General features: G+C 37.4%; 2 protein-coding genes across 3 annotated transcripts in view; both read left to right on the top strand.

Moving 5' to 3' along the window:
- Nucleotides 1-165: 165 nt before the first annotated feature.
- On the top strand, nt 166-8280 carry LOC131772593 (rRNA N6-adenosine-methyltransferase ZCCHC4-like). Of its 2 annotated transcripts, none has more exons than XM_059088549.2 (12): nt 166-292; nt 1726-2126; nt 2433-2524; nt 3143-3233; nt 3371-3581; nt 3963-4063; nt 4385-4512; nt 4786-4861; nt 5261-5312; nt 7302-7359; nt 7542-7634; nt 7958-8280. In XM_059088549.2, exons 1-12 carry the CDS (start codon nt 202-204, stop codon nt 8070-8072), a joined length of 1509 nt encoding a protein of 502 aa, XP_058944532.1. In that variant the 5' UTR covers nt 166-201; the 3' UTR covers nt 8073-8280. The 2 variants fall into 2 exon arrangements, with proteins under 2 accessions (XP_058944532.1, XP_058944533.1); XM_059088550.2 differs by having other exon boundaries at nt 1726-2108; nt 7958-8279.
- Nucleotides 8281-10499: 2219 nt separating this feature from the next.
- The window catches only part of LOC131772599 (alpha-1A adrenergic receptor-like), a 9331-nt gene continuing 6581 nt past the window's right edge, over nt 10500-13249 (top strand). The window contains exon 1 of the mRNA XM_059088558.2: nt 10500-10845. The gene's annotated coding sequence lies outside the window, so the exon portion shown is untranslated. The remainder of the gene's footprint in view (nt 10846-13249) is intronic.

Raw genomic sequence — 13249 nt, forward strand, 5'->3', positions numbered from 1 at the left:
AGATATTCAAAGTTATGGTGCGATTTGAGTTGTTGGCTATTCAAAGAACAAACACTAAAAATTATCCCGTCCACGCTCGTAGAAACTACAACATCAAGACTGAGATTAGAATGAATTGATTGAATTGTCTTCCGTTGTTAACCGCTGACCACAAAATTATGGACTTCTACTGTCTTCGTTTAGAGCACAAGCCGGATCATCATGGACGACCAGCACCCAAAAGCGAAGAGATATGGAGTTGAAGTTTTTTTGTCCAAAGAAAATCCCGAGTTAGCCCCAGAGTGTCCTCACGGTAGGTCATGCGCCCATTTTCTGAGTGTCGACTCTGAAATATGATTGTATTGCAAGCTGAAGTGCATTAATACTTCTCATCTTTGATTTGTAGCTGCCTCTTTATTAATTATTATTGCTTTAGGATTTGTTGAATTGAATTCTTGATGTCGAACGTTTGTAGTTTAAAACATAAAATTAGAAGCTTATTTTAAAGTATCAGGACTAACCAAACCAACAACCAAAAAGCAGTGCTTTTTATTGTGTTTTCGTTGTAAGAGCTGTTCTTCAGCTGTTGTATTGTTGTTACAATGGCGAAAGAAAACCTACTTAAAACGCCAGCCATTGTTTCACTCGCAAATTTTCAGCGTAGCCAAATGTTGTGGCATCCAAGGCTCGCATTTGATTTGCTATCTGTGAATTTCTTTGATTATTGACCAATCAGAATGTCTGGTTTGTAACTTTCTTTGCACTAGATTAACCCTCTTCTGCATTATATTACCTGAAAACTGCATTTATCTTAACCAATCAGAACTGAGTAATTTTTTCATGTATGTTATTATTATGGTAACTGCACAGTTCTTTTTACATGACTTTGCTTTGTCCCAGTGTTGACTCTTTTTGCAACAAAATGTTATCAGCTGAATCTATTCACTGCTGTACGGGTCACAGTGTGGTTGTCATGTGATAGATCCAAACTTGAGATCCCCAGTGGCATCTTACAATTTTATACTCATGAGAATTTGGCTTTAACAGTAATTGAAATATGACTCTAATAAATACATGGCAGTTACCGCCATGTATCTCTTGCCTAAAATCACTTTCACATGGTATAATCACCTCTTTACACATAACTGCTAATCATCCATGTGATTACACTTGTAAGGTAAAATGACTCACTAAACAATTGGAGTTGTGTGGAAATAAATATTTCTTGATTGTTCTACTTTTTTTAATCTGGTTCAATAGCAACTTACTAAAGTGTTTTGTGTTACATAGCGTTATCACTGCAAGGAAAGTTCCTATTACTCAATTGTGTCATAAATCTACTTTCCTAAGTAAAAGTATACAAGTATTGTATTGTAAATATACTATCTTGATCAATGAATAAAGGACAATTGAATGAGGAATGAGAAGAGTCAATGAGAAGAATCACTTGACCTATGAATACTCTATACCTCGCATCAAGTGTTGTTCATACTGCATTCTGCTATTTGGGATCAAACTTTTTTGAATGGGGAAAGTTCTCTTTTTTTTTTTTTAATTTTCAGTTGTTTCATCTTCCTTGATAAGATCAACAACTGTCCTTGGGTGGCAAAAAGCTTAATTTTTTTCATTAATTCCTTGACTATGAAAGAAAGATTCAGTGCAGATCTACATTTTTTGGTCAATATATTATTCTCATTCCCTCAGAAGTAACCATATGTAAATTATTATCTCTGCTTTGCCTTTAAGGACCAATGCTCCTGTTTGAAAGATTTTACAAGGATGGTCGGTTACCCCGCAGGTTCTATGCCTGCTCAGCATCCAGAGACAGAAAACACTGTTCATTTTTTCAGTGGGAGGGAGATGTATTGTCAGAGGCTAGGAAGGAGGCTCATCAAGGAATGATACAAACTTTCAGACAGTCACATAATGAAGCCTGTTTAAGATACTCAAGCATTTTCCATGAATCAGATAATCTTCAAGGGAAGAAAAGTTTTCTTTGTCACTCTTGTGGCCTGCTGTTTCAGCATAACCAAAAGAAAAATCATCTGTCACATGATTATGAAGAGGCTGTTGATTTGTCCAGGCCAACTCTCATACTGAGACCAAAAGAAAATGAAAAGACACAAGCAGTATGTATCATGAACAATGTATGTAAATGACACACTAACATGGATGCTGTGTTGTAGTATCGGGAATGAGTGAAACTAGCCTACATACATTTGACTTTCAGCCCCCTTTTGAACACTACTCTGACATGCACGCCATACCTGTCCATTGATAAATCAGACCAGTTCCTTAATTGATGTAATTCAGTCCCTCCATTATACTCTCGTTGATCCTTGCAATGTCCCTAGTCCCCTATTTTACTGCATTTCGATTACATGATTGTATAGTGAAGGCTTCTATTACTTTGCACTGGTGCATGTAGATGATTATTTCTTCTACCCTTTTAGCAATACTTTTTTTCAAGTAAGACAACACAGTTCCTCATTTGTCTACTTAAGGAATTAGGATTTCACAATGTGCTATGTGTAGGCACACCAAGGTATGTGTATTGATTCATGTTTTATTAATTTATTTATGTATTTGCAATATTTAGACAGGCTAGTCCAGTTCAGCTTTAAAGCTGGTTTGAATCCTTTGGTTCTCTACTCTTTGCATGAGTTCTTTTATATCCCATGCTAACCAGAACAGAGAATATGCAGGAGATGGGGCCTATGGTTTATGGTCCTTATCCTTGAACAGTAGAATGTCTAACCATTGGAGGAAGTTGTAGCAAAGGCAGTACATTCTTCTCTGTTACTTTAATATGCTGAGTGTTGGTTCTGCGCTCAACAACATGAGTGAACCATGCATGGTGAAGTGAATTTTTCTTGTTTACATCACCGTTGCTATCTTATGAGGTGACTGGGTTGATTTATTACATTCTTATGTCCACACAAGGGTCTATTCCACACTTTCTTTTCTATACTAAAAGAAAAAAATCATGATGACAAATTTAATTTGGTAAACCTGATGAATATCATCTAATGTAACTGCATTGAACAATTTCAAGGGATGTCATACTCCCACCAGGTGAAACGTTTAATTAATATCACAATAATACTAAACACTGGTAGGAGATGCACTTCAATTCAATGTTTCCATTGTTTTGTTTTCATAGAGTTCACGAAGAAATTCAAGCCATCCGGAAATCTGATAACTTTCCATCTGGTTGTTTGGATAGTCTTCTTCTGGACATTGACTTCAGATATGTATGTCATGATATTCTCTAGGAGTTGGAATGTGGCAGATATCCCTCAACTCAATTTCATGTTTAAACATTTCTTAAATGTGACAAGATTCTGCAGTATTTTTACTGTAGTTATTATTATTATCATTACTCATACAGGCTCAATTTTTTCCACCATCCAAGTATTGCTGGTACAATATGTTTAATCATTTCTTCTTTGGAAAACACTCAAGTAGAGAGGTATTCAACTTGTTCATCAGGAGGAAGGGTGTTGTGTTAGTGATGGATCCTCCATTTGGTGGTCTGATTGAGGTTCTCTCTGTCTCAGTGAAAAAGATCTGGGATACATGGAGACAGGCTCATTTTGATGGTAATTGTCAATGTTAGTTGTGTACCTCAAAAAAAATGGAAAGTGTTTTTACATGTTTTGATTGTTAGAGGCCCATCCTTGTCGCATGAAGGTCTTTGATATTTATGTTTTCTTAAAATTAAATGATTACGTGCATTACTGCTCATCATAAAACATTTGAGTTGATATTCTTGCTAAAAGGCAACTGGATTAGTTTATGACTTGTACACTCACCAGCTGGTTGAATCATATTTGGTGGCCACTTCTGCTTAAATGGGGAAGAAATTTAGTGAGTGCTACGTGAAGAGAACTGGCACTTGATTACAACTAAGGCAAGTCTTCTTTTTACATTTTCATTGGGTCTGTCATTATTACCAATACTTTGTAATTTCTTCCTTTCAGGCAAATCAGGGGTTGAGTTACCAACAGTTTGGATATTTCCATATTTTATGGAGCCTCATATGAGAGCTGCCTTGCCCTCATTCAACATGCTGGATTATAAGGTCTGGATCACGATGTATCTGTCATTTCAAATTTAATGACTAACATGGGATACGTGAACATTCACACTGAGAATTTACCTAGGTTAGTGAATTGATTGAGGTCAACTTCACTTTTTGGTGAAATGAGGTTATCACTTAGACTGAAGAGGAATATACATGTACATTTACCACCGCCAGATGAGTGATTGCCTCACCAATACTTCCTTCACTCCCTCATCAGAGAGAATAAGGTCATTTCTTCATCTCCTGACCTGTATGAAAGAAAGATCTTTAATATCCTTTCATATTTAACGATAAACTATGTGTAATTTCTTGTGACAGGTTGACTATGATAACCATCCACATTTCAATAGCAAAAGTCAGAAGGGTTCTAAACGTGGTTCACCGGTGAGACTCTTCACGAACATGAAGCCTGCTGATGTGGTTCTTCCTTCATCTGAAGGGTACAGGTACGAAAATGTGATGTTTGCTCTCGTTGAATTCTGATTGGGCATCCAAGGTTGTCAGCTTTGCTATTAAAAGATAAGCTAAATTCCATGCTTAAATTAGTAATTTTTTAGGCGAACGAGGTACATATATATGTCAACGTGCCAAGATTTTGGGGCAGTTTGGCCAAACAGTGCACACCTTTAGCCGATTAATTTAGATCTTTATATCCGTAAGTGAACTTTTTGTTAGGTCGAGTTCAAGATTGTGATTTTCAAAATTTATTATCTCACTAGGTTCTGTAAGAGTTGTGACAGATATGTAGCACCTGAAAATATTCACTGTGAGAAATGTAATGGTTGTATGTCAAAGGTACATGTATAGTATAGTAAAAAATCATAACGTGGACGCCACTGTTCGTGACGTTAAACCGGTGATATTTAACTTATTGCTGATTCATAATGGTAATAGGAGCGAGTGGAGTCCAATTCGGTCTGTAATCGTACGAATGATTAACAAAATCGGACGACCGCGAAGCGGTGAACTCGGCGAAACGCGAGGTAACAGCACGCGCATATGACGCGTTCTGTCCACTTACACCGGCATGACGTGTTGACTGTCCCTTTAACTGTCCAATTATAAACATGACGCGTACACTGTCCTATTATGGCTCAAATCGGGCAAGTGATAACCAATCACGTTCGAGAATTTTGTTATAGTTTTGATTAAGTAGTGAAGACAGTTACACTGAAAACAATTTGTATTTTTTAGGACGGTAGGCAATATGTACATTGTGAAATTTGTGGTACATGTGTCAAGCCAGGTAAGTACTGTAACGTCATGCCAGGTGCGTTTTATTTCATTTACTGTCAAGTCGCCTGTTAGTCATTTCGCCCAAAGTCATCTCGCACAAAGTCATCTCGCCCAAACTTATCTCGCCCAAAGTCATGTTGTATGGAACCCGAGTCGTGTCGCCCGTAATTTTAGTCGTGTCCCCTGAAGAAAAAAGTTAAGTCGCCCAATTTTTCAATCACTTGTAAACACACCAAAATGGCATATTCTAGAAGTGCTGAAGGTACCGATCGATCGAAACACCTCTTTGGTGTGGTTACTTACTTTACCAATCCTTCAAAAGATTGGTCAGAAGTTAATTTCAAACTAATGGACAACCTGGATCTTTCAAATGCGCTCACTCACGATTCAAAACGTTTTCTTTCATTCATAACGTAGAGAAAATGTCGGGACCCAAGAGATTCATTAAGATCACTGATCACTTTAGGTGCACCTCCGCCAAAGCCATTTACTGCATAACTTGCACATTGCAAAAAGTTATACATTGGTGAAACAGGAAGACGACTAGGTGACCGATTCCGAGAACAATTCCGCGACGTAGAAAGAAATCACAAGAACGTATCCAAACCAGTAGTTAGACATTTAAATCTCCCTAATCGTTCTAAACGGCATAAGGTAGTATGCGGTCTTTCCCTACATTTAGGCAGTTCGGAAAGCCACAAAACTCTAGAACAAACCTCACTGTATCAACGAGCGCTTTTCATTCAACTAATTGATTCTTGTTTTCTCGTTACCATATTTGCACCAATAGCGTAGCTCCATTTTCACTCATTACGATGGCCAATTTACGTTTTTAACTCAGTTATTAACACTAAATTACCCTGTTATACTCTCCCTCCGACGGGCACCACAGTTGCTCTAGAAACTTACCCCTTCTATCATTTCAACTCTGACCGAAACCAAGATAAAGTTTCTCAAGCTTACGAAACGTCCGTGGGTACGAAACGAGTACATACCAAACAAACTACGCTTTCCTTTGTTGTTCGAAACGAACAACGCTTAAAGAGTCGTCAGTAGAACATATTTCTATTCTGATCATCATCTTCATGGTGTTTTCAGAAGCAAACAGTGCTTTAGTGATAAATATTGTCTGTTTACAGTCTGTAAGTCTGATCTTTGAAGTATTTGTTTCTTCGGACGACATGACTCAGGTTCCGGTCGACATGAATTCGGGCGAGACGACTTCCGGGCGACTTGACCGGTTACTGAGCTGGCTTACTTATAGTCTCCGACCCAAGGAATTGAAATTGAAAAATAATTATTGGACTAGTGCTCACTGTATAGTGCTCTATGGTGATCATGTCCTTGTATTCTTGTCTATATGATTTTGATTTCCCGAGAAAGGTTAGAGACATTCTCATTAGAGGGGGATTGAAAAACTCAGGGGTGAGCAAGTAAAAGAAACATTCCTCTTCTCGCTTTTCGCTTGAATGGACCTACATTCAAGAATAGTTTAGTTCGCTGGCCGAGAGCCGCGTATAAATGAATGGACCTTCATGTAAGAGTATTTTAGTTATGTTCACCTAAATTTTCTGGGCTTGTCATCGCATGAGATTACCCCGTCGATGAAATTCGTAAACGTTTTTTCCAAATGTCATGGCTGTTGACACTTTTATTTTCATGGTGGACAACAGCTTGAATTAAATTATTTAATTAATTAATTTAATTATAATATAGATGGGTGAAGAATGGGTTTGAAGCGAAACAAAGAAAACCGCTACGAATCTCTTGGTGCAAGTACACCAACCCGATGTAAGGTTTACATTATAATGAAAATAATTTTTTATTGAAAAATCTACTTTTAATTCAATTTTGCCCTCCAGCTATGTTATAAAGTTAGAAACACGTCATTTAGTTCAGTGGGCTCTCTAATTAGATTGTGTAAGTATGATTTTCATGAGACTCTGTCAATATAATCATACTACCTGTCCTGTAGTTATTGTTTTTTATTAACACACAGGCCGTTTTCATTGTATGACATGCAATCGCTGTGAGACTAAAGGACACCAGTGTAAGAGGTATGCTTCGGTCTGTACCTATATTATGTCTTTTGAAGCTGGTAAAGACGGCGAGTGATGAGTTTTTGTAGTGCGGATCGGTTTAACTAAACAGGCCGAGAAACCATGATTATGTGTCACTAGGAATTTTAGTCCAACAGAAGAACATCTGCTAAATTTTTTCTTGTACTGTATTTCATCAGGTCAGTAGACGTAGGCACCTGCCACATATGTGGCGACTTCGGTCATAAGAGACGAGACTGTTTACAGCGCCCGGATAATTCCCCACGCAAAAGGTACTGTTATTTTGCCAATCAAAATCTGTTAACGCTTTCTTATCTATTTACAAAGACGGAGTGTGAGATAAATCCTTGATAGAAAATGTTCCATCAGCGCCAATGTATCTTAATTTAAAGAAAAGCATTGTTGTAAGTAAGCCGTGTGGTACCTCTGTCCTATACATCAGTTTTCCTCGACAAGTCGTCCTTTTTACTGGTGACTGTGACACTGTGTTAGTCCCGTGACCACTGAAACTGAAAAAAATGGCCGTTTTAGAGGATTCTAGCTCTAGAAGCTTATTTTCCACCCTTTTTATGTTTTTTTATGCCATGATTTTCAGACGGAAACTGAACTCAGATGGAGTCCAAATTAATTCAAACGAAGAGGGAAAACTCTTGAAGAAACTTCCACCGAGAAAGAGCAAAACAGAGAAAGAAAAAAGAGTGAATTTTTAAGGAGAGAAAAAAGTGTTAACTTACTGAGAACAGATTGAAGTACTATCCTTCAATTATTATTTTCGATTGTTTTGAAATTAAATTTGCCAGAAAACCACGGTTTAAATGAAGTCTGAAAGTGATTATTACGTTTTCATCCAATATATGGGATTATCTTTGTTAATGACAATACATGTATGGCTCGAAAATTGAAGCACACATTTGTCGTTTTTTTTCCGTTTCTCCTCTTGTTTAGTTTCTCTATGTTTTGGGCGGATTTACGCATCATAAATTGAAATACGAAGGGAAATGAGACCGATATTTTAAACAGTTACTGACATGTATCGTTAAAAATTCTTCAAGGACCGTATCTTGCAGTTTTTTCTTAGAATCTGGTTATGAATAATTCTCCGCTTTTTTTGAACCGTGCCCACTCACCAACAAACATCAGAGCCATGCACACACCACCTGTGTAGCCGTTTGTAAGTATTAAGATGCCCCTCCGTCCCATGAATAAGATCCCCCCTCCGGTAAAATGTAGCAGTTGATTTGCGTTCGTATAACAAAGGAGTGGTTGTTTTGGGGCAGATAAACTTGGACTCGGCAACTTTTGCCAATCTGCACGTTCTGAACCATGAAAACCTTTAGATTAGAGTACTGTTCCTTGCTTCAGTATTGATAAGGCCTTCTGTCCTTCATGGCACCCTATTTTGCACATAATGTAATAGTTTGTTAAGAATCTTTTGCAGATAATGCACGAAGAGAATCAGATAAGTTGGCTTGTGTACACCGCTTTTGTTTCACATGGTACTTTCATTGCAACTGTCTCAGACCTAACAGAATTTTTTTTAATTGTCGGCTTTCTTTCTCAGTGAAAGAAACCGAAGATGACGAAGCTGCCGTCAGCATTATTGTTCACTTGCATTTCGAAATTAGATAAACTGACAGTTTATCTTTAACTAGTACTCAGTTTATCTTTAAATAGAACTAGCTCCAAACAAAGGTGGCAAACACTTATTTTTTCAGTAAACGCCGAACAAAAAAAGTGAACAAAAAGGCGATCTAGTCAAAACGTATGGGAAAGTTCTCTCTGAATGTTAACACCAGATTGATTACTGGTTTAAACCGGCTCTTAGCAGCCGCTTTTCCAGTGCAGGTGGATCTGATCTAGCGAAAGCATCCCCGCATTTGATTTGATGAGCTATTGATAAGACGGGAAGCCTTGTGTTTGGTCGGTTGAAGATTTTACTGAGATAGTTTCTTATTTGACTCGTACTAATACGCTTTAGCTGCAGTAGTACCGCCATACGATTCTAATCCTGCTATGAAACGTTCATTTTTTCTCCATTGTGGTCTATTAAGACAAGTCTTCAACAGGTTTTTTTCGTGGATCAGCAATGCAGTTAGCTGGTCATAAGGAGTGCTTCTAAGCTGTTCAGTCTTTGGTTGGTAAAGAACACATATTCCGTAAGCTATAATTTAAAATTGCGCGTTTTGTGTCCAAATTTTCGGTTTTCTTTCGTTGTTGTTGCTTTCTATTTTTTAATGGAACTCCAAGAGAGCTGACAAATTTCGCTCAGTGCCTTCAGTGCCCAGCTGAAATTGATTACTTCGTGAAGAGTTCCAGTCAGCTATCACGCATCCCACCAGGCAGCAAGAACAAGAAAGCAATCAATTGTTGTTCAGAGTGAAGGAAAATAAATGTTCATTTGATATATATGTCTTGAGCGACAAGTAAAGACACCAGCTGTAAGTTACTAGTCATTTTGTTGGCGCATATTTCGTAAGGCATTTTCTGATTTTCTCTTAAAGGAACGTTTTAATCTATTTTAAGCAAGTGTTCAATGTTTTATCAGTTGAACAGTTTTTGAAAACCAACCACGCTCGTTTGTGTTTTTCCCAAGTGTTTTGCTCTCACGTGTGGAAGGAACATGTCGGCTCCAAAACAAAAACCTTTTTACGACTGGAAGAAAATTAGTGTTAAATTTACGGGACGATAAGTTAGGCTGTGGTAGGTACTTGGAAATACTTTTGTTACTTTAAGGAGCGCCGTTGAGGCAATTTTAGTCTTAAGTTCCCTAGTGCTGCCCCGAAGGCGCTTTTGTCAAATTCACCGAAAACCAACCAGCGTGGCTAATCTTATTTTAAAACAGCAATCTTCTCAGTTGTGAACTGAATATTTAATTCACTTTGATGTGAATCTGATATGTGAAAAGCCTTCGGCCAATCTTGCGTATTATTCATGTAAAATCTACATGCTGCTGAAAATATAAACGTGTTAAATCATAACTTAGTTTTCAACCAATCTAACGGTGACCAGAGTTTCTCTTAGCCTTGAATAGAATTTTTCTGTGCCAGTATAAATAAAGGTATTTGCAAAGGCAAACCGACTCAGTTTCTCTAGTTGATTTGCAAGACAATCAATTTGAATTGCGCCTCCGGCAGGTTATCAATTAATTTGTATTTGAAAGGTGGAAAAAAACAGAAATTAACATCCGGATTGTGGCGGCATCTGATAATAAGGGCTCGATATCAACCGGTCTGTTTCTTTGTTTGACTTAATTGATTGGGAGAAAGTTATTCACATCGAACGGTTTGGAAAGGATTGTTTTCACTATTGCAATTCAGTTTCTTTTTATTTGTTGTGGCGATTCTGGTGGTTACTACAAGACGCTTTAGGCCGAGTTCATGTTTAGACATGAATATGACTGAGAAGGTCGATGTCAAAGCCGGCATTTAGCGACGATATGTGAGTAAGATCGCTCTTCAAACCCAGCAATACGGTAGATGCACGGTACGTACATTTAAATGTTCAATTACGTAAGTAAGAGGAAGGTTACATCACCTGTTTCTTAAGGGTTCGTGTCGGAAAACAAATTAAAACAAAACTGAAAAAATAAGTTGTATTATATACTATATAAATTCATTTTCCATCGTTTTCTTAAAAACAACTGAATTTTGTGTTAATTTTAGCAGTTTCGTCGTACAGGTATTTGGCTTTTTTACATCTTTTGATTATCATCAAGGAAAATTCTTGCGAACTGATGAATTTACACCTTAGGTAACTGAGGTACAACCATCAACCAGTCTGACAAGTGCTTATATCAATATTTTTATTGTTCAGCAACAATCATATGGTCTTTACTACACACGTGTTACATCAGTCTTAAGGATTTCTCGCAGCATTTGGTTATTCAGGAGTTACTTCATGGGTCCGTCCGGATTTTCTAACAGTTTCTTTACAATTAAAAATTAATCACTGTGATGAAAGTGGATTATATTTTGCTTTTATGATGGTGGTCGGAGGGACGATAACTTAATCGACCAATCACATTGCTTCATTTCTGGAATCTTGCTAGAGTGTATATCTTTCTGGTTAAGGAAGGACCCCGCAGGATTTCCGGGTCAAAATGGCAGACCGTGCGGAAAACTTTTTTGTAGAGTAATCGTTAAAAATCTACAGAATGGTTAGCTGGAAGTGCCGTAACGTGTTCAGTTGCATGAATGCTTTTGATCCGCTAGATTCATAATACCTCTTGGAAAACAATTTTCAATAATAATATCTTCTCAGTCTCAAGCAGGAATAATTTATCGAGTCGAACTTGTTAACCTCAATATAATTTTTGGCTTTGTATCTTGGGAGTTCCACAGACCATAAAATATGAATCGTCGATATGATTTTTAACCATGGCTCAGCAATGGGAAGTTTGTCGTTGATTCATACAAATTTTTGTAATCTTGCATGAAAAGGTGTAAACTTTCTGTTTATTAATTAACTGAATATCAGAAGAAGCCGTTAATTTCCTGGAGTTTAGACTCACAAAAAAATGATTCGTTATGCGTTCAAAGACAAATTTGTACTCATGGTCTTAAAATGCGTCGCGAACATTTTTGTTCCTATCCCGGCATTACTACTTGAAGTTCAAAACATTTGCACCTTCTTCACAAATGAATTTCTACTCTCTTTAATGGGCGACTGGGCTCAAAATGCACTACATTTTTGTCTCTAAAAGCCTACTACGTTTCCAACATTTCTGATTGTAGCAAACACACAGCGCTGGTCACATTGGCGCAGCACAACAATGAGTTCTCTTGAGCTGAAAATCTCAAGTGCGATTTCTTTTGGGAGACTCAGATTTCTTCCTTATTGCAAACTCACGACAAATGATAAACATCTTCAAATGACCCCAACTTATCTACATTTTATTTCTCGTATTGGTGGTGGTCTTGTGGGAAGTTTAAGCAGCACGGCCCTTGAAGGTACTGGTGCAATAGAGAAGAAAAAAGTTTTCTCGGTATTGTCTCCTCATTGCCATGGCAGTTCCGCTTAAAGATCCCAATGACACGCTAGCAAGTGTGGTTCCTCAAAACACAGCTATCACTGCTCTACTTGTTCATGTCATTCTCAACAAAGTGAACATGAGTTTTGGATAATCACTTGGAAAATATATTTTTAAAAAAAGTCTGACGCACTACTAAGCCCGCGCCACACCCATTAGTATCGGCTTTGTGCACCATAAAAAGTAGAAGTCTAGTAGTAGAAATTAAAGTATCTCTACATTTACACTCAAGGGGGGAGGCACTTGCGACAATTAATGCTTTTGGTTTTTCGGAAATTTTACTGGATCATACAAATTATTTGGCACCCTATCCTTCCTACTTTACAGATTTCCACTGAGCTTTGTTTCGTTTCGCAAAATGCAGTAAGCCATTTTCATAACAACAAAATGAAGAAATATGACTTGCTCAGCCCTCCCCCGAAATTTTGCTTAACCAAATGAAACAAAAATCAGTGGAAAAAACCGCTCTATATAATTTGTGAGATCCATGAAATTTCCGTCACAAGTGACTACCCACCACTTAAAGAACAAAAATATACCTATCCACCCATCCCCGATAAAAAAAATAGTGAAAAAAGGTCGTTAAAAAAAATAATTAAAAAAAATTGAAAAAATGGTAAAAAAAACTGTCCAAAAAATGGCCCGATAGTCCAAGAGTTCAATGGTCTAGTCTATATTTCATCATGTATGTAACTGACAAAGTTCAATGACTGTTAAAGTTAGAGCTGTTTACAAGGGTATGGCGTGTTGATCTTCTAATTTCTTTCATATATATAAACACTTCAAAATTACAACAAAAACGAAAGAGCTTTTCCTTCTTTTCATGAAGGCGTCATGAAATGCTTTGAGTAGTAGGTG

Source organism: Pocillopora verrucosa, chromosome 1 (assembly GCF_036669915.1).
Source record: "Pocillopora verrucosa isolate sample1 chromosome 1, ASM3666991v2, whole genome shotgun sequence".
In the NCBI taxonomy this organism is placed as follows: domain Eukaryota; kingdom Metazoa; phylum Cnidaria; class Anthozoa; order Scleractinia; family Pocilloporidae; genus Pocillopora; species Pocillopora verrucosa.

Excerpts from the sequence above, each read along its gene's own strand:
- LOC131772593 (XM_059088549.2), top strand. The coding sequence starts at position 202 with ATGGACGACCAGCACCCAAAAGCGAAGAGATATGGAGTTGAAGTTTTT. Across the intron at positions 3,234-3,370 it reads TGGACATTGACTTCAGATAT|GCTCAATTTTTTCCACCATC; the intron begins GTATGTCATGAT and ends TTACTCATACAG. Across the intron at positions 4,862-5,260 it reads GTAATGGTTGTATGTCAAAG|GACGGTAGGCAATATGTACA; the intron begins GTACATGTATAG and ends TGTATTTTTTAG.